Source organism: Acomys minous (assembly GCF_964271855.1).
Source record: "Acomys minous genome assembly, chromosome: 16".
Classification (NCBI taxonomy): domain Eukaryota; kingdom Metazoa; phylum Chordata; class Mammalia; order Rodentia; family Muridae; genus Acomys; species Acomys minous.
This window is the reverse complement of record NC_140498.1, coordinates 71,511,697-71,539,324: the sequence shown is the minus strand read 5'-3', so window position 1 is coordinate 71,539,324 and position 27,628 is coordinate 71,511,697. Positions and strand designations below refer to the sequence as shown.

Here is a 27,628-nt window from a genome sequence, read left to right as displayed (position 1 = left end):
TTATATAGGTGCCCTGCCCCCAACACACACACACACACACACACACACACACACACACACACACACACACACACACACGCTTCCCTGAAGATCCCAGGTCCACAGTGGAGAAGGTGGCTGAAAATGGTCCTCGTCCCTGGAAAGGCCTGGCAGGCTGGCCTAAGGAAAGAGGTAGGGGGGCGGTGCCTACCCACGTGCTGGTGGTTGGCGGTGTGAGTTGGGGGGGGGCAGGGATAACAATGAAGTCTTTGGTGAGTACGAGGATCCACCCTCCTCAGCTTCCCAGTGTGTCCCCTCTTGTGGGTTGGATCCTGGTGTCTGCTTGGAGGAAGGGCAGGCAGCCCTGAATGGGCCCCTTGTCTTAGGCTGGGTGTGGGCCAGGCTCTTTGGGCACATGGTGCCCTCGCCAGGCCTGGCAGGCTGCCTTGGCTTCCACCCCACCCCCGGCTGGATGAGGACTAGGCCCAGAGGGTGAGCAAGCTCCTCCCTGACAGCCTGGGCTTCTCTCCCAGACCGACCGAGGCCACCAAGGAGAAGGTCCCCATCTAGTGGGAGGAAAGGTAGCAGCAGTTCGAGCCTTGAGAGAGAATATCTTGTCTCTGGGGATCAGAAACTCTAGAGCAGACTGGACTCTGCATCTTTTTTTGGGAGGCCAGGGTGTGGTGGTTAAAACAGGGTGTCATAAAACTCAGTCTGGCTTCAAACTTACTATATGGTTGTGAGTGACCTTGAACGCCTGACCCGTGTGCCGGGATTACAGGTGTTGCTCACCATGCTGAGCTTTGCCCCTTGTTCGTCGTTGTTGGTGTGTGTGTTCACTATGTGCCACAGCACACATATGGAGACCAGAGGATAAACTTGGGTGTCAGTCTTCACCTTTGACCTTGTTGAGACGGGGTTTATCTCATCGTTCATTGCTAGCTGTCCTGCCTCTATGCCTGCCACCCATTTGGAGCACTGGTATTGCACACACGTGTGCTGTGTTGTATCTGTAGGTTCTTGGGGGCCAGCCTCAGATCATTAGGCTTGTACAATCAGCCTGGCCCACTTAGTCCTCACATTCCGTCCTTTGGATAATAAGGTGTCATCTAGTCCATGATGGCCCTGAACTCACTATGTAGCCAAGGCTGGCTTTGATTTGTGTCTGTGCGGACATGCGTGTGAGTGTATGTGCACAATGCTTGTGGAGGCTAGAACTTATTGGATGTCTTCTTCCCTCACTTTCCACAGTTTTGGGGGGTTTTGTTTCGTTTTTTCGAGACAGGGTCTCTCTGTGTAGCCCTGGCAAGCTGGCCTCGAACTCACAGCGATCCACTTGCCTCTGCCTCTCGAGTGCTGGGATTAAAGGCGTGCACTTTTTTTTTTTTTTAAAGAGAGGGTTTCTCATTGTAGCCCTGGCTTGTCCAGGAACTCGCTCTGTAGACCAGGCTGGCCTTGAACTCAGAGATCTGCCTACCTCTGCCTCCTAAATGCCAGGATTAAAAGCATATGCCGGGATTAAAGGCATGGGCCACCATGCCCAGCCCACAGTATTTTTTGAGACAGGCTCTCTCATGGGCCTAGCGCTAACTGATTGACCTAGACGGGCTAGCCAGCAAGCCCCAGGGACCCCCACTAGTATTACAGACATGCTCCACCAGAGGGCGCTAGGGACCCAAACTCAGGCCCTCACCCTCGTATGGCAACTGCCACTGAAGGAGACATCTCCCTAACCCTCTGAGGCTAGCTTTTAACCTCTAATCCTCCTGCCTCATCTCCCAAGCAATGGGACTCTGGGACTACACCACTATGCCTGGTTCAAGTCCAGCTTATTACATTTTTACTTTATGCGTATGGGTGTTTTGCCTGCATGTATATCTGTGCCGTGTGGCCGCACTATACCTGAGAGCTGGGAAGAAGGCGCTGGATCCCCTGGAACAGGAGTTATAGATGATTGTAAGCTACCATGTGGGCGCTGGAGTTCGGAAGAGCAGCCAGCGCTCTCAACGTCTGAGCCATCTCTCCAGCCCCTTCAAATCCACTTTGTATGAATCTTGCATTCCCTCCCTGTAACACTTACCTTGAAGTACTGTTCTAACAATTTACCTAGCCGGGCGGTGGTGGCGCACGCCTTTAATCCCAGCAGTCGGGAGGCAGAGGCAGGAGGATCGCTGTGAGTTCGAGGCCAGCCTGGTCTACAAAGCAAGTCTGGGACAGCCAAGGCTACACAGAGAAACCCTGTCTCAAAACAACAACAACAAAACAGAAAACAACAAAACCAATTTACGGAGCGAAATCTGCAGAGAACGCCTGACGTATCTGGGCTTTTGATCAGTGGCTATTTCTTTCGTTATTCTGGGTCTTGGGCTGGAAGGGACTAGGCCATCAATGATTGGCTCTGAAGGCCCTGGAAGGGCCCTGGGGTGGGGGTTGGGGCCAGACGGCTCTCACAATGATCTAGAACACTCCCTCACTCTAAGTTCTCACCCACTTTGACTCCTCTCCCTGTCTCAGGGAGGGGAGGATGGGCCTGGCATGAGTCACTTGGGAGGGGGCCAGGCATACCCCTTTTGGATTTCTTACTTTGTCCTTAGATACTGTGCTTGAAGCTCCTTAGTACCCGGAAGTCCTCTCCAGTGGTGGCCACTGGCCCCATAGCCTTTTCCCTTCTGTGGCCTTGCACCATACATTGGACTTGTGTTGTCTAGAGAGATGACCATGGTCGGGAGGTTCTTGAAGTGGGTTAGTCGAATTTGGCAAAAGATGACCAGCTGGGTGAGTTTCACAGCCACAAGATGGCTGGGAATTCTGGCCGGGAGAGGGGGGAATTCTGGGTCGCGCTATCTGGGCTATAGCAACGCCAGCCTCCCCACCATGCCCTTCCTTCTTTGGTCTCTTGTGGCTAAATAAGACAGGGCAGGAAGTGAGGGTGTAAGATGGCGGGGGTGAGGGTGGGGGTTGGAAAGGATGGTGGGGAAAGTCACCCCTAGTTTCACTGTCTTTACTTCATGGTCTCCCCTCCATGTCTCCTTTTCTTTTTTCTTTTCTTTTCTTTTTTTTTTTTTTTTTTTGAGACAGGGTCTCTCTGTGTTAGCCTTGGCTGTCCTGGTTTTGCTTTGTAGACCAGGCTGGCCTCGAACTCACAGGTATCCGCCTGGCTCTGCCTCCCGAGTGCTGGGATTAAAGGCGTGCACCACCACCACCCAGCCTGTGTCTCGTTTCTATTATTATTATTATTATTATTATTATTATTATTATTATTATTACTGCTGCTGCTGCTGCTGCTGCTGCTGTTACTACTACTACTACATTTAGGGGAACATACATGTCAGCTTTGGGGAATTGGTTTTCTCCATCCATCACAGAAGCCAAGGCCTCAGGTTGTTGGGCCTACCTGCCAAGGGCTGTCACCCGCTAAGTTTATCTACCCTGCCCTGTGTCTTATTTCTTAGGTCCTGTTCTGGAAGTGTAAAGCCAAGCAAAGCGTGTTGGAGGCCAGGAAGCATCCGTTGAAGGGAGCAGAGAAGGCACCCTCGGACTTTGACACCATAAAGTTGGTCAAGACCCACAAAGAGCCCAAGGCCTCTGACGTGGATGTGTGCCCAGGGGTCCTCGAGCCCTACGGGTTGGCCACAGTCAAGGAAAGACCTGCTGTGCACAGTCGTGAGAGGAGTTGTGAGAGGCAGGAGAGTCGCTCCCTGACAGGGCTGTCCCAGACCATAGCCAACTCAGTTTCGAAGTTGATGTTGTCAGTGCTGCAGTCCGGCTGGCGATTATGTACGTGGAAGGTGGGTAGCATTCTTCTCCTATCCCGCAGCTCTCCTTCCTCCCTCCGTCCTTCCTCCATCACTTTTTTTTTTTTTTGAGACAGGCTCTTGTATCGCTCAGTCTTGCCTTGCCTTGAACTTGCTATGTGGAGAAGGATAACTGCGAATTCCTATTTAAATTAGTTCTAATTAAAAAAAAAAATGTGGGCTGGAGAGATGGCTCAGTGGTTAGAGGTCCTGAGCTCAATTCCCAGCAACCACATGGTGGCTCACAACCATCTGTAATGTGATTTGATGCTCTCTTCTGCAGATAAAGCACTCATACACAATAAATAAAATAAATAAATCTTTTTTTAAAAATGTTATTTATGAGCCTGGGGGTGGTGGTGGCGGCGGCGGCGGCGGCGGCGGCACACGGTAGGCGGGATGTCTGGATTGGAGGCCAGCCTGGTCTGCAGAGTGACCAGAGAAACCCTGTCTCGAAACATACTCCCCCTCCCTCCAAAAAAGTTATATGTATATGGGTACCCCCTGTTTGTCCCTATGTGCACTACATGCGTGTAGTTGTCCAGAAGAGGCCATAAAAGATTGCCAGAATCCCGGAACCTGGAGTGACAGGCACTGTGAGCTGCCTGACAGCTGTGGGTGCTGGGTCCTGCAAGAATAGCAAATGTTTTTAACTGCTAAGCCATCTTTCCAGCCCCAAGATTTGTATTCTGTTTATTTTATTTTATTTTTGGTTCTCTTTTTGAGACAGGTTTTCCAACATGTTTTCTGGCTGGCATGGGTCTCTATATAGATCAAGCTGGCCTTGAACTCACAGAGATCTTTTTTTTTTTTTGCTTTTTCGAGACAGGGTTTCTCTGTGTAGCCTTGGCCATGGCCATCCTGGACTCACTTTGTAGACCAGGCTGGCCTCGAACTCGCCGCGATCCGCCTGCCTCTGCCTCCTGAGTGCTGGGATTAAAGGCGTGCGCCACCACGCCCGGCTTTTTTTTTTTTTTAAGATTTATTTATTTATTATTTATACAGTATTTGGCCTACATGTGAACCAGAAGAGGGGCACCAGATCTCATTATAGATGGTTGTGAGCCACCCTGTGGTCCCTGGGAATCGAACTCAGGACCTCTGGAAGAACAGCCAGTGCCCTTAACCTCTGAGCCATCTCTTCAGCCCCACCACAGAGATCTTCTTACTTCTGCCTCCCAAGTGCTAGGATTAAAAGCATGTACCACTATACCCTAACCCTCAAATTCCTTTCCTTTCCTTTTAAAAACTCTCCCTCTCTGCTCATGTGTGTCTGAGTACAGTCATGCCTGTGCTGCAGCATGCTTGTGGGGTTCAGAGGACGGCCTTGGGTGTCAGTCTTTTCCAATTATTATTTTTATTTTGTTTTTGTTTTTCGAGACAGGGTCTCTCTATGTGTAGCCTTGGCTGTCCTGGACTCACTTTGTAGACCAGGCTGGCCTCGAACTCACAGCGATCCACCTGCCTCTGCCTCCCGAGTGCTGGAATTAAAAGCGTGCGCCACCACGCCCGGCACGGTATCCAGCTTTTTTTTTTTTTTTTTTTGTAGTGGTGGTGGTTTCCAGACAAGGTCTCTGAGTAGCCTTGGCTATCCTGGAGTTCACTCTGTAGACCAGACTAGCCTTAAACTCAGCGTTCTGCCTGCCCCTCCCTCCCAAGGGCTCAGCAGGTTTTGACAATCTAAACTTAGGTCTTCATGCTTGCACGGCAAACGCTTTACCAACTGAGCCGTCGTTCCTAGCCTCGGACCCCTCATCGGCCTGCCTCCATCCCCTCAGTGCTGGCATCACTGGCATTTGCAGTGCCTCTTCTATGGTGAGCAGGGTGTACCAGACCAGGGAGGCCAGAGTCAGGGCAACAGGCCGTGCTGGTCTTAGCTACCGAAGGGAGTGGTGTTGCAGGTAGAGAGGACTTGGGTACCCAGGGTGGGGGAATCCCATGAAGAACTGGGCATGGAGCAGGAAGTGGAAGAAGGGCAGGGGTGGGGTGTGGTGTGGTGGGGTGGGGTGGGGTGTGTGTGTTAGGTAAGAATGTAGGGAGAAGCTGGGTAGAGGGGGCAGGGGTGGGGGAGTTGTCTATGTTTTTGGGAGAGAATGCAGTGGGTCCTTCATATAGTACTCTGTCTGCATGTGCACCTGCTCACCAGAAGAGGGCACCAGATCTCACTGTAGATGGTTGTGCACCACCACGTGGTTGCTGGGAATTGAACTCAGGACCTCTGGAAGAGCAGACAGTGCTCCTAACCTCTGAGCCATCTCTCCAGCCCATGCAGTGGTTCTTGAACTGAGGACTTGTGCAAGCCAAGATGGATGGCTAGGTTGTAGAATTTGAATTTAACCCTAAGAACGACAAGAGACTTGAAGGCTTGGAGTTTTTTTGTTGTTGTTATTGTTTTGTTTTGTTTTGTTTTTGGAGACAAGGTTTCTCTGTGTGAGTCTGAGGCCAGCCTGTTCCAGGCCAGCCAAGACTACATAGACCCTGTCTCAAAAACAAAGCAAAAACCCTAGGAACATCTAAATAAAGTCAGTGGATCTATGCATATCAATATCATGATTTTTTATTTCTGAGCTGGGGTCTCATGTAACCTAGACTGGCCTTCAACTTACTATGAAGCAGAGGCTTGCCTTACCTTAAACTCTCTCTCTTTTAAAAAAATTATTATTATTATTTTTTCGAGACAGGGTTTCTCTGTTTAGCCTTGGCTATCTTGGACTGGCTTTGTAGATCAGGTAGGCTAGCCTCAATGTCACAAATAGCTACCTGCCCCTGACTCCCAAGTGCTGGGATTATGCCCATCTTGATCTTGAACTCTTGATTCCCCGTGGTCTACCTCCCAAATTCCAGGGTTATAGGCATGCACCATCAGTCCAGCTACAACAGGGTTTTTTGTTAAACCATTTATGGGGCTGGAGAGATGACTCAGGTAAGGGCACTGACTGCTAATCCAGAGGACCAGGGGTTCAAATCCTAGTACCCACGTGGCAGCTCACAACTGTCTGTAACCCCAAGATCTGACACTCTTACATAGAAGACATATGTGCAGGCAAAACACCAATGCACATAAAATAAAGGTCAGTAAACTTTAAAAACCACTTATTTAAGCTGGCACGTGAGTTTTCATAATTTTGACATTTTCATACACGTGTAGCATAGCAACTTGCTCAGATACGCTGCCACACTACTCTCACACTGGTGGTCTAGCTCTTGTTGCTGCTGTAGTTGTTGTTCTGTGTGTGTGTGTGTGTGTGTGTGCGCGCGCGCGCATGTATGTGCATGTAAGAATGTAGGATCATGTGTCCCCCTGTATGTGTGCAGTATAGTAAGGGCTCACAGCTGGAATCCCAGCATTTGGGGAATGGAGGCAGGAGGACTCTGCTTCACGTTTGGGGCCAGCCTGGGCTCCTATAGTGAATTCCAGGCCAGTGTGGATTAACAGGATGAGACTTTGTCTCAAAAAGCAAACAAAACAGAAAGGGGGAAAAAAAGGATGAAGGAAGAGAAGAGAAGGGAGGATGGAGAAGAGAGAGTAAGAAAAGAAAAGAAAGATGCTGAACTCTCAGCACTCAGACGGAGGCTGGAGTGTGAGTTCAAAGCCAGCTTGGGCTCCGTGAGACCCGGTTCCACCCCTAGCACCACCGTGGTGAAGGAGGTAGAGGCAGGAGGATCGGGAATTTAAGGTCACCCCTGACTACCTAGCAATCTCAAGTCTGGACTGGAGTACGTGAGCTCCTACTTCTAGATGAAAAGAAAAAAGGGAGGGAGGGAGGAGAAAGCAAACAAAAGAAAGACGGAACATTGGGGCAAACGCGAGGGCAGAAAGGACCATCACCAAATACAAGCTGAACGGACTTCCTGGAGGAGGCGGTGCCTGAGCTAATCTGAGAGAGGAGGTAAAAAGGGAGCTGAAGACTCTGCTGTTTATTTGCCCGGCCCCATCTATCCTCCCCTGACATCCCCGCGTCTCTTTCTCTTACAGTCTTCTATGAGTTCTGCCCCAGCTGCTTCCCGTACGAGGACCGGGTCGTCCCTGAAGACGCCAGAGGCCGAGATGCTGCGGGAACTGTACCTGGTGCTCTGGGTCATCCGCAAACAACTGAGAGAGCTGGCCCGCAGGCAGGAGCGCCGCAGAAGGCACCGCATACGCGCCCACGTGTCCCGCGTCTCCCGCCACACTCAGCCGGTGCTGGGCCTCAAACAGGATGCCCGAAGTCCCCTCTAGGCAGGGGGAGCCCCAGATCCTTAAGCAAGCCCCCACCTCACTTTTAAAGGAAGGTTCACAGGAAAAGGTGCAACGGCCATTAGGCCAGAGCTGCTGGTGAGATGTTTGGCCATACCAAGACGGGCCTGGGGTGGAACGTACTCCCCTTCGCTGTGTTTGTTCCATTTGTAAAGAAAAATTATCTAAAAATTGAGAAATAAATATCGGATGTTTCTGAGTAGATGTAGCCTGTCTCCATGAATGAGAAAGGCAGTTAGGGGAGTTGGCTGGTGTGTGTGTGTGTGTGTGTGTGTGTGTGTGTGTGTGTGTGTGTGTGTGTGTGGAGAGAGAGAGAGGGAGAGAGGGAAGAAAGACACATGGAGCGAAGGGGGGCGATTATGTATGAGAGTAACCCCTAGGTGGACAGGTCTTGTCCTTATATCTCCACACCCTCCTAGGAACCATCGAATAGCTTTTGACTGCTCTGGCTGGCCAGTAACCATAGCAACAGCATCCATTCATGGAGCACCAGCTATGCCCACTAGGGGCAGACCTGGCTTCTCTCCCTAGCAATTGGCTTACCCAAGGCCCCCCAGCTAAGGATATCTGTTCTGTGTATGTGTGTGTGTGTGTGTGTGCGCGTGCGTGCGTGTGCAGATGTGCGCACACCCATATGTGGGGGTGAGGCGCAGAAGCAGAAAAGGGTATTGGGTCCCCTCGAGCTGGAGTTACAGGTATGAGTGGGCCATCCATTGTGGGTGCTGGTAGTCCTCCAGTCCTCTGCCAGTACAGCAAGGGCTTTAACTGTTGAGTGATGAGTCCAGCCCTTTTGTCTTTTGAGACTGTCATTTAGTTCAGTCTGGCCTCCAACTCTTTATGTTAGGATGCTAGACAGAATTCTATCAACTGAGCTACGTCCGCAGCTGCCACTCTTTGTTTTTATTGCCTTTTTTTTTTTGAGACAGGGTTTCTCTGTGTAATAACCCTGGAACTCGCTCTGTAGACCAGGCTGATCTCAAACTCACAGAGATCCTTCTGCCTCTGCCTCCTGAGTGCTGGGATTAAAGGCGTGCGCCACCACCGCCCAGCTTCTATTACATTGTTAATGACTTATTTTGTTTGCATTGTATGTATGTGCGTTGAGAAGGAGTGTGTGCGCCACAGTGTGCACCTGACTGAATGGTAACTTGCAGAAGTCGGTTCTCTCTTTCCATCATGTAGGCCACGGGGACCGGATTCAGGTCATGGGGGTTCGTGGCAGGTACTATGACCTAGCATCACGTAGCCCAGGCTGCACTCAAACTCGACACGCAGCCTCTGTCTCTTACGGGCTGTGCTGACAAGAGTGTGAGATCATCCCGGGCTTGGAAGCTGAGCTTCTGAAGATGCCCATTTGGGGCTGCATGAGATAGAAATGGGGCCGCATGGGAAGAAAAGTCGGTCCCACTGCCTGGACCCTACTTGAGAGGATGGAGCTTTTTCCAGCATTTTCTGGAAGTCACATGGGCTCTGAGCAAGGCTGGGGAAGGAAATGGGTCAGAGTGGGCTGAGGAGGCCTCGTAGGAGCTGTGACTCGTTAGCTGAGATGGGGGGGCTGTCCTGTGGAGGGGGTGCATAGTGATCGGGAGGGAGGTTGTGTGACGCCACAAGAGAGGCCATCCTGGGAGTCCCGATTCTGGTCCTGCCCCCCACTGTTTGCCCTCTCAGATGAACAGGTAGCTCCCCAAGGAAATGCAGATTAGAAACATTTGGGGACTTGAGACTTCTCAGGGCTGGGGCGGGTGGCAGCCGTGCTTGAAGCTTACAGGGCAGCATGTCCCTTGGTTGGAAGAGAAGAGAGGAGAAGGGAAAAGAGGAGGAGACAGAAGGGCTGGCAGCTCTTCTGGATGGTGACCCCGGATGTCACAGGCTGGGGCTTCAGCTCAGTTGGTAGAGTCCTTACCTAGCATGCACAGAGCCCTGGGTTCAATCCCCAGGACTGCACAAACCAGGCAAGGGAGCACATTCCTGCAATCCCAGCACTTAGGGAGGTAGAGGTGGGAAAGTCAGCAGTTCAAGGTCATTCCCAGCTATCAAGAACAGGACTCAGAGTTTGAATGCCCAGCCTCAGCGTGCAATGCCAGGCACAGTGGTCAGTCAGTCTAGCAGAATGGAACACCAGGTTCATCAAGAGACCCTGTTTCGCACACACAAAAAAGGCCAGTGAGATGGCTCAGCAGGTAAAGGCATCTTCCATTGAGCCTGCCAACCTAAATAATTCCTGCATCCCACATGGTTGGAGGAAATGGCTCCCACAACACAAGCTGTCCTCTGACTTCCATATGTACAGCTAACACACACACACACACACACACACACACGAGTGTAAAAACTTTAATATGGAGAGCATTAACTGTGGGCAGGAACATGTCATCCCCCGGCCTTCAGACACAAGAACACACACCTGTACCCACACGGAGAAATTACTTAAGTTGCACTTTGTGCCCTGACAGCAAGGGAGCAGCAAAGAGCAGCAGGCGGGGATAGTTTGATAGAGTCAATTTACTAGAGAGCACAGGTTCGCCCAATGGTTCTCAACCTGTGGGTTGCGACCCCCGGGGGTTAAAACAACCCTTTCCTAGGGGGTCGCCTGAGACCATCAGAAAACCCAGATATTTATATTACGATTTCCTATCAGTACCAAAATTATGAAGAAGCAATAAAAATACTTTTGTGGTGGTGTCGGGGGTTCACCACAGCATATGAGGAACCGTATTAAAGGGTTTAATTGCGTTAGGAAGGCTGAGAACCGTCGCTCTCTACCACTATACATGGGAGCCACTGTGCCATACTCCCCTCCATGCCCCACGCCCGCCAACATGTGTACATGCATGTGTATGTTAAGGAACATGTGCCAGTAGTCAATCTCTGGAGTCATTCTCAGCCATTCTGCACGTTGGTTGTTTTTTTCTGGACAGGGTTTCTCTCCCACACCTGGGGCTGGCTAATTTTCGTAGGCCGTCTGTCTGTCAAGGGATCCACCTTCCTCTGCTTCCCCAGCACGAGGATTGCTAATGTCTGTCTGTCACCACACCCAGGTTGTCATGTGGGTACTGGGTGTTGAACTGGAAGACTAGTCTGTGCTTTTGACGACTGAGCCATCTCTCCAGCTCTGCATTTTCTTAAAGACAGAGTCTCACGGGCCGGACACAGTGGCGCACGCCTTTAATCCCAGCTCTTGGGAGGCAGAGGCTGGCAGATCGCTGTGAGTTCGAGGCCAGCCTGGTCTACAAAGTGAGTCTAGGACAGCCAGGGCTACACAGAGAGACCCTGTCTCGAAAAACTTTTTTTAAAAAGTCACTATGTAGCTCGGGCTAGCCTTGAACTCTCAATCCTTTTACCTCAGCCTCCTTAGTGGTGAGATTATGGAGATTATACACTTGGTGATCCATTTACATTTTATTATGAGACCGGATCTCATTAAGTTGCTCAGGTTGGCTTGGAACTTACTTAGTAGCCCAGGTTGGCCTCGAACTCACTATGTAAGCAAGGATGACCTTGAACACCATCCTGACCCTGTAACGAGTCCACACATTTGCTTAAAGTGGTGTTGGGGGAATCAAACCCAGGGCTTTGTGTGTGTTAGGACAAGCTGAAGATGGACAGACCCTGGCCCCTCCACTCTTGAGACTTGAGACCCCTCAGTGCAGAAGAGTCCTTTTCTAAGACATGGTGGGCTGATGCTGGATCTCACACAGAGTACTGGTCCAAACCCTAGGTCCCCCTCAAGCACCACAGCGAGCTGGGGTTTGGTTGGCAACACACCCCTGTCATTTCAGCTATTCCAGAGGCTGAGGCAAGGGGCTCAAAAACCAGAAAGAGGGGGCAAGGGAGAGAGCCAGAGTTTCAGTCTACAGAGAGGGTCCAACAGGGCCAATCAGGCAGGTCCAGGCAGCCACTGGTAAATAGCCTTGCAGGTAACTGCAAGAACTGGGCCTGGGCCAGAGGCCGTGGGCTAATGGAAAAGATACCAACCTCATTTGTCCTTCAGCATCAGGAGTGGGAGGCAGACGAAGGCAGGCGCATTCAGGTGGCACGCAGCCATGGGAGCCTTCTGCGCATCCTACCTGGCTCCTTCCGCTTGTCCTGTCTGAGCTTGGCGGGGCAGGGGCGGGCAGGCTTGTGAGAGGAGAAGGGGGTGGGGATAGACGGATCTGGGGTGGAGAACTTGCTTTGTCTCCGTCAACCCAGTTGGCCTCCATTCTGACCCATCCTGGAAGCTTCCAGTTAAAAGTCCTAGAGAAAGGGAGAGTGTGTTGGGTCTCCTGATGTAGAAAGAGACGGTACTCCCCTACCTTTCTCCCCACATTTTCTCCTCCCCGGCTGCTTTCCCCACCCCCCACCCCATCCCCTTGGTGCCTTGGCTGTCCTGGAACTCACTCTGTAGACAGATCTTGAACTTAGAGATCCATTTGCCCGTGCATCCCACACGCTGCGATTAAAGGCGTGCGCCATCACCACCCTCCTGGCACTTAAACTTTAATGAAAATTTTATGTGTGTTTTTGAGACCAGGTCTCTGGTAGTCCAGGCTGGTTTTGAACTCCCTATGTGGCTGAGGATGGTCTTGAACTCCCTATCCTGGCCTCCATTTCTGAAGTGCTGGGATTAAAGACACATGCCACCATGCCTGCCTTTTAAACGCTGTACTGGGAACTGGGTGGTGGCGGTGGTGCAGCTTTTAATCCCAGCACTCAGGAGGCAGAGGCAGGAGGAGCTCTGAGTTCGAGGCCAGCCTGGTCTACAAAGGACAACCAAGGCTACACAGAGAAACCTTGTCTTGGAAAAAAAAAAGAAAGAAAAAAAGAACCAACCAACCAACCAAAAGAGCCATGCTGGGGACCAAAGCCAAGACTTTATGCATACTACCCAAGTACTTTATCAACAGAGCTACCCTCAGCAGCTCCCCGATCCTGCTGCTCAGACATGATCCCCCTATGTATCCCAGGCTGGATGCAAGCTCAGCAGTCCTCTTCAGTGTTCCAACTTCTGGGACTCCAGGTGTGCATCACTACACTTAAACATTTCAAATCCGCCACCTCCATTTCTTCCTTAAGATTTCCCGTAGTTTTTATAAAACAGTGTCTTTTTCTCTTAACTCATTTCTTTTTCTTTCTTTGTGTGTGTGTGTATAACAGGTTTTTCGAGACAGGGTTTCTCTGTGTAGCCTTCACTGTCCTGGACTCACTTTGTAGACAAGCAGGCTAGCCTCGAACTCACAGCGATCCGCCTGCCTCTGCCTCCTAAATGCTGGGATTAAAGGTGTGCACCACCACCGCCCGGCTCTAAGCTTACTTCTTTTTTCTTTTCTTCTTCTTCTTTTTTTTACTGGTTTTTCAAGACAGGGTCTCTCTGTGTAGCCTTGACTGTCCTGGACTCGCTTTGTAGACCAGGCTGGCCTCGAACTCACACTGATCCACCTGCCTCTGCCTCCCGAGTGCTGGGATTAAAGGCGTGCACCACCACGCCCAGCTCTAAGCTTATTTCTTAACCCAGCTATCACACATTGTATGTGTTTAAAGATAAGCTTCATATCACAATCTCGAGCTGTTTTAGTCTGTTCCTGACCCCTCTATGTTATTTTGTCTTACTCCAAGCAAACATCCCGGCACGTCGTAGCTTTCCTCCGCTCCAGCTCCTCTCTTCCGACCTTCCTTGGCCCATGGCTGAATCCTCTGCTTCCTCTCCTAACTCCGCCTCCCCTGGCTGACAGGAAGTCCAGCCCTACTCTCTCCCCTGCTCTGTTGATTGGCTATAAGCTGCTTAATTGACATAACAGGGGGACAACTGGGGAGCAGAGTTTACACAATCTTTAGACAGGAAATCGGAATTTAAACTACACAATACCTTGTGTTTACATCCATTCACCACCTCTCTGCTTAACCAGGTATGTCTAACCTTTGGACACTGTGACATGTTGTCATCTACAAATGTGGCGAGCCACATTCACGGCTATCTTGGAATGCACCTGGCATGTGGACTGCTGGTTGGACATGTTTTCGAGCTTAAACCTTTCAGTGGCTTTCTGTCATTTGCCGGGAGGGGGCCCGGGGCGTGGGGCGGAAGCAAATTTTAAAAGTATCTTTGTCGGGGCTGGAGAGATGGCTCAGTGGTTAAGAGCACTGGCTGCTCTTCCAGAGGTCCTGACTGCAATTCCCAGCAACCACATGGTGGCTCACAACCATCTATAATGTGATCTGGCGCCCTCTTCTGGCCTGTGGGTGTACATGCAGCTAGAGCACTCATATATAACCATCTATAATGAAATCTGCTGCCCTCTTCTGGCCTGCTGGTTCACATGCAGTACAGAATACTGTATGTAAAAACAAATAAATAAAGAAATCTTTAAAAAGAATATCTTTGTCTTAGACATCCTGTCTAGCCAAGTATGGTGGCCAGTGCTTGCCATTTCTACATTTGAGAGGCTCGACTAGGAAGATTGTAAGTTCAAGGCCATGCTGGGCTATGTAGTTAAGTTTAACACCAGTCTGGGGTACACAGTAGGACCCTGAGCCGGGCGTGGTGGCGCACGCCTTTAATCCCAGCACTTGGGAGGCAAAGGCAGGAGGATCGCTGTGAGTTCGAGGCCAGCCTGGGCTACAAAGTGAGTCCAGGACAGCCAAGGCTAACACAGAGAGACCCTGTCTCGAAAAAAAAAAAACGAAAAACAAACAAACAAAAAAAAACCAAAAAAAAAACCAAAAAAAACACAGTAGGACCCTGTCTCATTTTTTTAAAAAAAAATTAAATTGCCAGATGGTAGTGGTGCATGTCTTTAATCCCAGCACTTGGGAGACAAAGGCAGGCGGATCGCTGTGAGTTCGAGGTCAGCCTGGTCTACAGAGTGAGTTCCAGGATAGCTAGAGCTAAAACAAACAAACTAACAAAACAAAACCCAGTTTTGAAAGACCAATGGCCGGGCGTGGTGGCACATGCCTGTAATCCCAGCACTCGGGAGGCAGAGGCAGGTGGATCACTGTGAGTTCGAGGCCAGCCTGGTCTACAAAGTGAGTCCAGGACCGCCAAGGCTACACAGAGAAACCCTGTCTCGAAAAAAAAAAAAAAAGACCAATGAGTAAATAAATAAATAAATAAATCCAATCAATCAATCAATCAATCAATCAATCTTGGGCTAGAGAGATGGGTCAACAGTGAAGAACATTGTCAGCTCTTGCAGAGGACCCAGGTTAGTTCCCAGAACTTGCATGGCTGCTCACAACCAGTTGTAACTCTGGCTCCAGGGGATCTGACACCATTTTTTTTTTTTTTTTTTTTTGTCTCAGATCACCAGGCACACACCTAGTGTACCTCTTGGCATGGCAGTCATAGAAACAAAATAAAAACAAATAAACTCTCTTAAAATATCAAAGCCTTCCTCTCAGACCTGGGTGCTCCTTCTTCTTCACGGACTCTCTCTCCCACCCCACCTGCCTGATCTAGTGATCACGAGAGACCCCACCTCAGAGCTTTAGTTTTTCATGGTACGTAACATATCTGAAATTAAATTTTCCAGACTCAAAATGGAGTTACTCATGTCAGCTCTAACCAAGGAAAAAGAAGACAGACACCAGTTCCATTCCTCCCTAGAATTCATGTTTCAAAACAAAAACCAGGGGCTGGAGAGATGGCTCAGTGGTTGAGAGCACTGATTGCTCTTCCAAAGGACCCGGGTTCAATTCCCAGCACCCATATGGCAGCTCACAACTGTCTGTAACTCCAAGATCTGACACCCTCACACATACATACATACATACATATAGGCAAAATACCAATGCACATAAAATAAATAAATAACACAAAACAGCAGCAGCAGCAACAACAACAAGCCAGGAGTGGGTAACATGTGACTGTAATACCACTGCAGGGATGACGGGGACAGCACCATCCTTGGGTCTTGCTATAGGCAGCCTAGCTCAGTTGGTGAGTTGCAGGACACTAAGAGACCCTGTCCAAACAAACAAACAAACAAACAAACAATGAATGGTACCTCCTGGAGAATGACCCCCAGGGCTGTCTCTGATACACACACACACACACACACACACACACACCAACCTGTGTGTCCCCTGATGATAGTTGTCACAAGAGACCTGTCAGAACTACAAGTTTGGGATGGCAGATAAAGGCGCTTGTCACCAAGGCTCACAAGTGGGGTTTGATCTACCTATACACACACACACACACACACTATATATATATATATATATATATATATATATATATATATATATATATATATATATATATCCTTTTTCTCTCTCACACAGAGATCTGCTTGCCTCTGCCTCTCCAAGTGCTGGGATTACAGGCGTGTCCCACTTCACTCAGCTAGTTCACTTGGGATGCAGAGGCAGGTGGATCTCTGAGTTTGAGGCCAGCCTGGTCTACAGAATGAGTTCCAGGACAGCCAAGGCTACACAGAGAAAGCCTATCTGGAAAAACCAAGACCAAAACCAACCAACAAATAAAAGACAAGGTCTCATGTATCCAGGTTGGCCTCAAACCTCCTATGTAGAAGTCGATGACTGTGAACTGATAATTCTGCTGCCTCTGCCTCTGGGGTGCTGAGATTACAGGGGTGCACTACACCACCTGGCTTTATGAGGTGCTGGGGGTGGAACCCAGAGCCTCATGCATACTAAGCACCCTGCGACAGAGCTCCCCACCTTTAAAGATTTATTATGTAATGTTTGCCTGCATGTGTGCCTGTCAGCCAGAAGAGGGCACCAGACCTCATTATAGATGGTTGTGAGTCACCATGTGGTTGCTGGGAATGGAACTCAGGACCTCTGGAAGAGCAGCCAGTGCTCTTAACCTCTGAGCCATCTCTCCAGCCCCCAGAGTCTCTCTTATAGCTCAGGCTAGCCTCCCTGACTGCGGTTACATGCATGATCACATCCTGCCTTCCCCCTGGGCCCATTCCATTCCAACACGTCCACAGACCGCAATAGCGTGGCATGCCTATGAGGTTATAACCTTGCTGGGGCCACAGTTCCTGTCCTATCTTTTTCCCCCATTGTACAAAGCTGGGGCTGGGGGTGGAGCCAGGGTCATCTTGGAAGGGATGTGTGCACTATCAGGTGGTAGGGTGGGGTGTCTGGGCAGACTGAGAACCCTCTCTTGGGAACACCCCTTCCTCCAAACCTATGAGGCCCCTTTGTCTGCCAGAATTCTTGGCGCCTCGCTCATCTGCTGCAGAAACAATAAACGGAGAACTGGCCAGGATGTTGCAAAGGGCATGCGTTCTGAGAGGGGAGGAGACGTCTGAGTGGTAAGGGACTGGGAGGGAAGGAAGACAAAGAGAGGACGCAACACAGACTCACCTCTGGGTGACAGATTTTTTTTTTCTATTGGGAAAGTGCTCTGTCCTGAGCTGCAACATGGCACCCTCCCCCTTACATTTTTTGACTCATTTATTTTGAGATGTGGGTGTGTGCTAGCTCATGCTATGACCTGCGTGTGTATGTCAGTCAGAGGACAACTTGCCTGAGCTGGTTTTCTCCTTCCACCGTGTGGTTCTCAGGGAACAAATTTAGGTTGCCAGGCTTGGCAGCAAGCGTCTTTGCCCACTGAGCTGTCCTGCCCGCCTCTCATTGAGTTTGCTTAAGAAAAAAAAGCAGAAACACACACCTGTCTATCTATGTATCACATCTGAGGTCTACAGCAGAGATGGCCTCTCTTTGCTGTAACCTCCCTACCTGATGTTTCCACCCCGGTATTTGAGAAATAACTTGATTTATGACATTCTTTGTTTGCTGTTAGTGTAAAAAACTTTATGCCACTGTTACCATATTGGCATGTGGTAGTCGGGGTGGGGTGGGGAACCTAACTCCGTTTCTTGTTTTGGTTTCAGAATAAAGTATCTTATTCCCTTTAAGATTAGAGCATTAGAGCTGTGTTTTGCCTTAATGGGAGAACCTTTTAGTCACAGACTTATTCAAATGTATACAACGTGTACCAGTCAGCCTGCCTTCACAATCATCAGCATTAGCTTCCTGTTTTCCTTTTAATGCATATGTGGTATATGCATGTGTGTGCACATGTGTGCAGGTACAGTTGCCGTGTGTGTGTGTGTGTGTGTGTGTGTGTGTGTGTGTGTGTAGAGGCCAGAAGTGAACATCAGGTGTCTTCCTCCACTACTGCCCACCGTATTTGTTAAGGCAGAGTCTCACTGTGAGCCTGGAACTCAATGTTTTGGCTAGGTTGGCTGGCCAGTGAGCCCCTGGGATGCACCAGTCTCCACCTTCAGCACTGGGGTTACTTGCTTTTAGATAGATGCCAGGAATCTAAACTCAGATTCCCCCCCCCCCGCCCCCTTTGAGACAGGGTTTCTCTGTGTAGCCCCGGCTGCCCTGGAACTTGCTCTGTAGACCAGGCTGGTCTTGAACTCCGAGCTCCCCGCCCCCCCCCCCGCCCCCCCCCCCCCCCGCCTCCCATGTGTTGGAATGGGAAGGTGCTCTCCACCGCTGCCTTGCTCCAAACTCAGATTCTAATGCTTGTGCTTGTAAGGACTTTACGGGCAAGCCGTCTCTAGCGTCGCTGTCCCCGCCCCCTCCAGTGTGGCAGGCTCTGGATTATGACATCCCTGTTTCTCTTGGGGCTACAGTGGGGCCTCTTACTGATGGTCCTCACGGAACCTCCTAGTTCCACACTTGCTTCTTCAGCCTCCCCAAGAGACTGAGCCTCCACAGAGCGCCCAGCTATGACCATCTGCATTCCCAGTGAAGACAAACAGCAGCTGGGAGGCTCTGCTATTTCTTGTGGAAGAACCACAGGACCTGGCAGCGTTGTAACTGGAGGCGCCTTTCTCCACCGCATAAGAGAATAAAATGTGACCACGTTTGTTTTTTGTTTTGAGACAGGGTCTCTCTGTGTAGCCTTGGCTGTCCTGGATTCGCTTTGTAGACCAGGCTGGCCTCAAATTCACAGAGATCTGCCTGCTTCTGCCTCCCAAGTGCTGGTGGGGGGTCGGGACCAGGATGTAGATTTTACTTAGTTTGTGTGTAAACGTGAATTAGAGAACAGCTTGTGAGAGTCAGGTCTCACTCTGGAACAGCTCCGATTGCCAGGCGTGGTGGCAATCGCCTTTAACCTCGGAGCCATCTTACCAGCCTCCAGGATGTGGACTTAAAGTTAAGGTAATATTCCGTAAAGTCCTACAGTATTTCCTACCCAAATACCAGAATGCAGGGATTTTGCAAAGGGGGTGCTTCCACGTACAAGGAAGTTTCTATCGGCGTTCAGACCTGACCAAAACCTTCAGGAACGCTGTGGGGGCACCTCGCAGGACGTCCACATGTGAAAGCAGTGACCTTTTTTTTTTTTTTCAGTGAAAGAGTCCTAACACTTAATCCCAGAACAAACGTAGAGAAGAGTCTGAAAGGCAAGGACGCCAAATTCGCGTTGGTGAGGGGGGGGGGGGTAGGGAAATAGTCTTGACGGGACTCCATAGAGCACCTAGGGTACCGTCGCTCTAAAGCCCCGCCTTCAGGGCGAAGTCAGCTAGTACGGGCGGAAGTGCGACGGAAGCTGGAGGGTGGAATGATAAGAATGACATCCAAGAGGACCAATGGAGTGGCGCGGCGGGATTGTTGTTGCTGTACACCGGTGGGTAAGGGCTAACGGTTTCCGGTAGCGGTAGCCCGGGAGGGTGGACCTAAAGAGACAACGCCGCGTCCCGAAATCCCGGACCCCTGCGGCAACTACGAGATGATGGGCTACGAGGCGTGCGAGTTGGAGTCCATGGAAGGCCAAGAGGCCGTGGAGGTCCCGGGGCCACCCCCGGAGCCGCGAGCCCCGGAGCCCCGAGCCCCAGAACCCGAACCGGGCTTAGACTTGAGCTTGAGCCCGAGCCCTCTGCCCGAGAGTCCGGAGCGGCGGGACGGCAGCCCGGGGCGGCGGGGCGGCCGCCGGAGGGGGCGGCAGGTGAGCGGCGTCAAGGCCCGGCCCCCCCTGCCCATCGAGCGCCCGGGAATCTAATCCGCCGCTCACCGTCCCGTCTTCTACATCCAGGTTCGTTTTCACCTGGCCCCGTCCTCTCCGTCCCGGTCCGAGCCGCTGGGCGACGATCCCGCGGCGTCGCATGAGCTGGAGACACCGGCCCTGCAGAGCAGCCTGGCTTTGAGTTTGGAGTTGCAGAACGCGCGCGCCGCTGTCGCCGGCGGCCAGTTTGACGCCTCCAAGGCGGTGGAGGAGCAGCTGAGAAAGTCGTTCCAGACCCGCTGTGTGCTGGAGGAGACCGTGGCGGAGGGTGAGGGGGGCAGGCGGCGCCGGCCCGGCGGTCCGGGGAAAGGGCGCCGCTCACACCCGCCTTCCCTGCGCTCGCAGGGTTGAACGTGCCGCGCTCTAAGCGGCTCTACCGAGACCTGGTGAGTCTGCAGGTGCCGGAGAAGCAGGTTCTGAACGCCGCGCTGAGGGAGAAGCTGGCGATGCTGCCGCCGCCGCAGCCCCGAGCCCCGCCCCCGAAGGTGAAGGAAGGGATCGGGGGACCTAAGTTTTACTTCTCCCCTGGGTTCTCTTCCTCCATCCCGAGTGTAACCTTGTCTTGGGCCTCACCTTCCCACAGGAGATGCTCGGGTCAGGGCCAGACATAACCATGCTGTGCAGTCCGGACTCCCTGTGTTACGAATCTCCGCACTTGACAGTGGAAGGACTGCCCCCGCTAAGGCTTCAAGCCCGGCCCCGCCCTTCAGAAGACACCTTCCTCATGCATCGGATGCTGAGGCGCTGGGAAGCCTAGCCCTCAAAACTCCTCTTACTGCTTTTTGTTAAAACTGTTCCCTCATAGAATAAAGTGGGTTGTTGTTTTTGCTAAATTACCGAATTCCTCTTCGGAGCTATGATGGTATTAAACTGCCCCTGGCTGGAAGCTGTAGGTAGAAATCTCCCCACCCACGCCCACCCACTATCCAAGTGCGGGGTCAGACCTTCCTCTCCACTTAAATCACCGCCTCTGTTTTGATCATAATTACAACTTGGGACTGATTCTTACACCAAGGCTCCATGCTTGTTTCAGCACTTGGGAGGCTGAGACAGAAGGTTCCTGTGTTAAAGGGCACTCTGGGCTACACAAATTACTTCTTTTAATGTATATACAAATCCCTGGCTTCAATCTCCAGGGTGTTCAAGCGTATACACAAATAGTCAGAGTGCTTTACATTCCACTTTGGGTGTGATAAGGAAGACTTGTGAACCTAAGTTAGGACATACTGTCTCAAAAACAACAAAAAAGCACTCCCCTCCCCCTGTATTTACAAGAACATTTTTGAATGTATCTGTCTTTCCACATCGCTCTGGTTGTCTCTGGACTCATGTAGACCTGGCTGGCCTTTAACTCAAGCGAGATTAAAGGCCTACACTTCGCCTAGCTATTTAAGTACTTCTGAAAAGTATCCAAATGTGGGCTTGTAAAACGTCTGTTCCAGTTTTTGTCTTGAATGAAGGCTTACTACCTGTGGACTAACCTAGGCCTACAGTGTTTTCAGCCTGTGACTTACTGCCTTTTTCCCTCCATTTGAGACAAGGTTTCTGTGTAGCCTTGGCCATCCTGGACTCGCTTTGTAGACCATGCTGGCCTCAAATTTAAGAGATCCACCTTCTTCTGCCTCCCTAGGGCTGGGATTAAAGCCTAAGGCTGGTGTAACACTGTTTAGTAAGCTCACCCTTTGTTTTTACTGAGCTCTGGACAGGCTGCTTCAATTCAGCTGTTCTGGTCCAAAAGCCTCCCTGTTGATTTATTATTCAACCTGGCTTTCTGCTTGGCCTTAACCTACTCCATCTACTAATCTCCTAGCTCCTTAGATCTAAGCCTCAACTCTCTCTCTCTGCAACCCATCTATTACCGTCCTGGTAAAACTGCCTCCTTCCCACTCTCAAGAGACACTTTCAAACATGGGGGCTTCCTTCTACAAACTTTACCTTCATTGCTTGGGATTAAAGCTGTGTACCTCCACACCTGGACCTAAGCTTTTCTTTACCTGATACTTGCTCTACAGCAGGCTGACCTTGAACTCAGATCTGTTTGCCTCTGTCTCCTGGTTTAACTAAAGGCAGCTGGATCACACAGACCTAGGTCTTTCAATGTCATCTCTTGCCAGGAACAGCCATGTTCTGAATGAAAATTCCTCTACATGGGCTTTAACCAGATGATTGCTTTAAAGCAGACATTCCTGGCTTCCTTTTATCTAACAGGAGAGTGCTCAGTGCTTAAGGTTCCAGACATCCTTGACAAACCAATCAAGACCTTCACTTTGTCAACTACCCAAACATCTTCCACCACGGGTCCTGGAGCAGGTTTGTGACTCTTGGCTATTAACCATGTCTAGTTTGGGCTGGAGAGATGGCTCAGCGGTTAAGAGCACTGACTGCTCTTCCAGAGGACCCGGGTTCAATTTCCAGCACCCACATGGCAGCTCACAACTGTAACTCCAAGATCTGACACCTTCACACATACAATACATGCAGGCAAAGCACCAATGCACTAAAAATAAATTATTTAAAAAACAAAACAAGTCTAGTTCATTTTACCTCCACTGCCAAGTCCTTTAAGTTAGGCAATTTGGACTCTAAGCTACCCACCAAAATTTGCATTAACCCCGCCCCCAGCAAGAAGGGTACTGTACAGTAAGGGTACAGTTCTATGTCGACCTTGATACATGCTAGTCATCAGAGAGGAAGGAACCTCAACTGAAAAAAATGCCTCTAAGATCAAGCTGGAGGTAAACCTGTAGGACATTTTTTTAATTAGTGGTTGATGGTGAGAGGCCCTGGCCTGGTGTGGGTGGGGCCATCCCTGAGCTAGTGGTCTGGGGCCTAGAAGAAAGGCTGAACATACACAAGCAATTCAGTAAGTCTTGTCCATGGCTTCTGCTTCCAGGTCCCTGCCTCCCTTGATGAGCTGAGATGTGAAAGCATAAGCTGAACAAACCTTTTCCCCGAGTTTCTTAGGTCATGGTGTTTCCTAACAATAGTAACTCTAAGACAGGTACTGGCTTCCAAAACACCGACCCCCAATCTCCACCCCTTGGAGACACTGAGTCACTTTGGAGCCCACCCAGGCCGGCCCCAAACCTTGAGACCTGTGTGTCTCTGCCTCCCAAGTGCTGGGATCAAAGGCCTCTGTGTCATCACACCGAGTAAAAACCACCCTTGAGACTCTAGGATGGGCTAAGGGACTACACAGTTCTACTTGGAAGTGCCACCAGGCTAGAAAGTTCCAGACAGGTGCCAGGGGCCACTGCCCTAGGTATCAAGTTTATTGTGCTGTTCTCACATCCCAAACCCAGCTCCCTCTCCCACAAGGGGACAGCAGGATTTTCACAGTAGCTGTGTCTCCTTACCAAACTTCCCCTCTAACACCCTTAGTCCATTCATGGTCCGTTTAAGTGCAGCTAGGAGCAGAGGCTGAGGAGAAGCGGGCATCTCCTTCTGAGCACAGGAGGAAGGGCCTGGAGACTCTGACATTCCCCTTCCCGCTGCGCGCGTGTGCGTGCCCCTAGGAGGACAGAGTCGGCAAACAGTCCATGCCATCCAGCCCAGCAGCTGGGGGAGGAAGCTGATGTAACTCCAGCGCAGCTGGGCTTGCTCAGGGCCAGAGGTGTCAGGAAGAGACACGGGGAAGCAACTTAGGAAAAGCTCTCTTTACAGATCCAAGAGAGGCAACTTTTTGGAGTTAGACAGGAAAGACCTTGGGATAATTCCCTCTTTCCCCAGGTCCTCAGGAGCAGCAAGGGCAGCCTCTTCACACCTTCTATTCAGAAGGCCACTTACTGGCTGGGGGATCGAGCCTTGTGGAACAAGTACACAGGACGCTGGAAGCCTGAAGGAAGAGCACACAGAGGCAGGTGGCTAGGACCTTGAGGTTCTCCACAGGGTCTCTACCCGCCCAGGCAGGACCACGCCTCCCAGCCTACAAAAGGAGCCATTCTTACCTCTGGAGGTGTTACTTGGTGTGGCCACAAGCTCATAGCTGGAGAAGCCCACTTCTGGGGATGTAAGGTAGGAACTGAACTGTTCTGGCTTCAGCTGGATTCGAAAGTAGTTCTTATAGATTGTTTCCTGGGGAAAAAAGGAGGGGTCATTTCTGCTTGCCACCTCTTCCCCTGGCCAATTATGACATCCTTTTCCCTCCTTGCTTAAGACAGTCCTCGCTGGGTACGCTGGTTCTTAGAAGGCTGAAGCAGGAGCATGTAGAGTTCAAGACCAGCCTATACCACAGGGCAGGTTCAGGCCAGGAGCGTAGGCAGTCTCAGAAAATAAAGGGCTGCCAGGTTGCTGCCAGCCCTCGGAAGGCAGAGGCGGGGGATCCCTGAGTGCTGGGCCAGCCTGGTCCAGAATTAGTTTCAGGACAGCTAAGGGTACATAGAGAAATGTTGTCTTAGACAACAAACAAAAGGGCTGGGGCTGGGGCTCACCGGTAGGGAGAATGCCTTCCTAGCCACGTGAGAGGTAGGGGGCTTCATCCTCATTAAAATCAAAAGATGGTTATTCCCTATCTCTACAGAAACCTGACTCACCGTGAGAGACTTTCTCCTGCAGTAGGAGGACCAGGGTTGGGGCTCCAGGACCAGAATGCCCCCAGGGCGCAGATGCCGGTAGATCCTGCGGAACATTCGCTTCAGCCCCTCATCCCCCCAGTTCAGGTGCACCCACTTGGTGAGGCTGAGGCAGAGCACCACATCATACTCAGGTCTCTGGGCATCCACCAGCTCATCTCGGTCCAGGACATAGTTACCCTGCGGGCCACAAGAGGGAAGGAGGTCAAAACGAGGGATGAGCAGCACCGCGGCCCCACAGCCACCTGCACACTGACACCAGGTCCTGCACACAACCTCACTTCAGCCCTTGGCGGCCTTCTTCTGAGGCTCCTCCGACAGCGCCTTCTTTCAGTGTCATGTTCTCTCGTCTCCCTTTCCTGCCTCTGCTTCCTCCTGGTGCTAAACCAAACAAACTTAAAAGGGAGCCCAGGCAGATTTAAGTTGAGCTAATTACCCACAGATAATGAGAAGACTGGAGGGTTCCCAGGACCCCGGCCTGTGGTTATCCTTACTCCCAACCAGGGACCTTACGTACAAGGGCAGAGACTCTCCATGCATGTCTCAGGTCTATTCTTTCCCCAAAGAAATGAGAAAACTTTAGGAAATTAAAAAGGTAAACTCATGATCACTCCTGGGAAGACATTTTTCCAGGCTAAGCCATGGGCAAACACTCCTTGGGACAACCTCCCAAATGCTTAGTGGAGGAAGCTGCTGCAGATGGGGACATAGCTGTCAGACCGGGCACTCTGTCCACTGCCCCTCCCTCCAGTCAGCATGGAAAAGACCAGCCTCGTTTATTGGGTTCCTGACTATAGTAACTTCCAACAGTCTGTGTTCTAGCTAAGGAAACCAAGGGCAGCTGATGCAAACAAGGGGCCCATCAAAGGCCCGGAGCCACACATATAGGAGTGTTGCTACCAGTTTCCCCTCCCTCAAAGAAAGCCAACCTCAGGAGATTTGAGGACAAGGTTCCATTGGACTGAGCAGCTGAGGTTACCCTCAAGGGAAGGCAGACTGTCTGGGTCCCAGGCCCTGCTGGAGGCAGGACAAGGCAACACCTATGATGGGGTATGAGATCCTTGTAGTCATGAGAAACGACCAGATGTTACACCTGAAGGTAGTGATCAGATCCCGCTTTCCAGGTTACAGGAGGAGAGACAACACCCAGTGGAGAGTCTCTGGCCAATCCAGACTGTTCTCCCCAGGAGCCGTTCTTGCATGGAGGAACAGATGCAGGGCTATCTCTAGGTCACGACCACCCCCCCAACACACATTCCTACTTAATCTCCTCTTCACACTTGGACCCTATTCCAAGTCTCTGGACTCTCTTACCGTGACGAAGACGACATTGTTGGGGAAGACAGATGTATCCGCTCCATCCAAGGGCACTTGGGGTGCAGCGATGGGACCCCGGCTGGCTGTCAGTGAGGCTGGGAAGCAGCTTCTTTTTCGGACAGTGGTAGTCCCTTCCTCCCCTTCTGTCCCTGGGTCACCCTCAGAAGTCTGAGCTTGGAGACGAAGCTCCTCGGACAGGTAGTGCCGGATGTTTTGGCGGGCAGAGTGGATGAGCCGTGGATCAATGTCCAGCCCCACCATCCGGGCTGGGCCCCACTTGCAGGCAATACTTAGGGTTAGGTGGCCAACATTGCAGCCCAGATCTAGGACGTCCCGGCCTTGAAACCACTCGGGTTTCAACACCCTAAGGCGCACGTCCTCGCAGGAAGGGTTGCGATAGCCGTAGTACTTGCAGTAATTCCCATACTGGAACTTTTGCTGCTGCTTTTTGAAGCCAGTTGCAGGTAGTGGGTGGTGGTGCCGGCCTCCCCCACTGCCTCTGCCCTTTTCCTTGGAACCCTGGCTTCCACCCCTAGCCCCTGCCTCCGACTTGCTGGAAGTCCTGCGACGTTTGCGATGTCGGGAGGAGGATGAGGGTGCAGAGGTAACTGAGGCGGCTGGAGGGGCAGAAAGGGAGCCTGAGGAACCCTGCAGGGCGGACGGTAGGGGAGACACAACTTCATCCCTGCAGTTGATGGCTGTGTTGAGTTCATAGGGCTGAGGGGCATCGAGGTTCTGGCCCCTGTGTTGTTGCTGCTGTGTAGCACCCTCCCCGTGGAGTGAGGGGGTGAGAGGGTCAGTGGGCAGCACGGCCTGACTGTCGTTCCCTCCAGACGCCTGCTGCTGCTGCTGCTGCTGCTGCTGGTGGTGCGGTCCCCGGTGTCTATGGCGCTTGCGACCAATCTTGAGTGGCGAGGCAAGCACTACATGGGCCTCATCAGTGCAAGTGTTGAGACTGAGCGGGTCAGTGATATCTTTGGGGATGAGGATCTCCACAGGGTCTCGCCCCTTGGCCGGAAGTGGGGATGACTTTGGGGTCTCCGCATTGAGCGCGCGACTCACTTCCTCATCCAGGAGGCTATTCAGGTTCAGTGGATCAAATATATTGCCCCCCAGAAGGAAATTGGAGGGTAACACAGAGTCGCAGTCCGAATTCACACGCCGGCGCCTCTTGAAGGCCGGATGTTTGAAGCCTCCACCGCTCCCTCCCCCCACGTTACAGCTATTTCTTCTTTTGCCCCCGCCACCCCCGGGGGGTCGGTGGGGCTGGTAGCCATTGCGAGGTCGTGGAGGGGCTGGGGGACCCAGGTCCGTTCCGCCCCCTCCCCGTCGCTCCTCCCCCACGTCCGCAGGAGCGGCGGCTCGCCCGTGGGGCTCCCCATGCGCCTGGGGGCCGCCCCCTCCGCTGGCTGTGGCCCCGGCCGAGTGTGCGCGTGGGCCCGGCCCGCGTTCCGTCCCGTCGCGCAGCTCCCCGGAGGCAGCCTCTCGGGGCGGTCGCACCTCGGGGCCGCCCCCTCCACCCGACTCATCTTTGAGCGGCGGCGGCGGGGCCGGCACCAGAAAGGGCTCCTTCTCCGCCGCCATCTCGATCATCTCCTCTCCCCGTTTAACTCCCCCTTCCCAAGCGAGGGTACTGAGAAGAGATCGAGGGGAAGCCCCCGGCAACCTTTCCTAGGACCACCTCGCTCCCCTCCCCTTCCCCGAGTGCGCGCGCAGCTCTGCCTCGCGCCCAAGCGCCGCCGCCACCCCC

The 27,628-nt window shown here is 51.7% G+C and overlaps 3 protein-coding genes across 7 annotated transcripts; 2 read left to right on the top strand and 1 right to left on the bottom strand.

Moving 5' to 3' along the window:
* The first annotated feature begins 44 nt into the window (after positions 1 to 44).
* SPACDR (sperm acrosome developmental regulator) lies at positions 45 to 8,209 on the top strand. Of its 2 annotated transcripts, none has more exons than XM_084761992.1 (3): positions 45 to 171; positions 3,432 to 3,767; positions 7,750 to 8,209. In XM_084761992.1, the coding sequence occupies exons 1-3, from the start codon at positions 124 to 126 to the stop codon at positions 7,990 to 7,992; spliced, it is 627 nt and encodes a 208-aa protein (XP_084618118.1). In that variant the 5' UTR covers positions 45 to 123; the 3' UTR covers positions 7,993 to 8,209. The 2 variants fall into 2 exon arrangements, with proteins under 2 accessions (XP_084618118.1, XP_084618117.1); XM_084761991.1 differs by lacking the exon at positions 45 to 171 and adding an exon at positions 1,908 to 2,754.
* A 10,987-nt stretch (positions 8,210 to 19,196) lies between these two features.
* Positions 19,197 to 20,823, top strand: PPP1R35 (protein phosphatase 1 regulatory subunit 35). 3 transcript variants are annotated; one of them, XM_084761299.1, is made up of 4 exons: positions 19,197 to 19,615; positions 20,021 to 20,258; positions 20,336 to 20,475; positions 20,574 to 20,823. In XM_084761299.1, exons 1-4 carry the CDS (start codon positions 19,550 to 19,552, stop codon positions 20,745 to 20,747), a joined length of 618 nt encoding a protein of 205 aa, XP_084617425.1. In that variant the 5' UTR covers positions 19,197 to 19,549; the 3' UTR covers positions 20,748 to 20,823. The 3 variants fall into 3 exon arrangements, with proteins under 3 accessions (XP_084617425.1, XP_084617424.1, XP_084617426.1); XM_084761298.1 differs by lacking the exon at positions 19,197 to 19,615 and adding an exon at positions 19,623 to 19,933; XM_084761300.1 differs by lacking the exons at positions 19,197 to 19,615; positions 20,336 to 20,475 and adding an exon at positions 19,623 to 19,933.
* A 2,397-nt stretch (positions 20,824 to 23,220) lies between these two features.
* MEPCE (methylphosphate capping enzyme) lies at positions 23,221 to 27,614 on the bottom strand. Of its 2 annotated transcripts, XM_084761284.1 has the most exons (4): positions 25,876 to 27,614; positions 24,523 to 24,741; positions 23,938 to 24,064; positions 23,221 to 23,825 (listed from the first exon to the last, which is right to left on the bottom strand). In XM_084761284.1, exons 1-4 carry the CDS (start codon positions 27,469 to 27,471, stop codon positions 23,773 to 23,775), a joined length of 1,995 nt encoding a protein of 664 aa, XP_084617410.1. In that variant the 5' UTR covers positions 27,472 to 27,614; the 3' UTR covers positions 23,221 to 23,772. The 2 variants fall into 2 exon arrangements, 1 of the variants encoding a protein (XP_084617410.1); XR_014775339.1 differs by lacking the exons at positions 23,221 to 23,825; positions 23,938 to 24,064 and adding an exon at positions 24,838 to 24,942 and having other exon boundaries at positions 24,522 to 24,741.
* Positions 27,615 to 27,628: the final 14 nt, after the last annotated feature.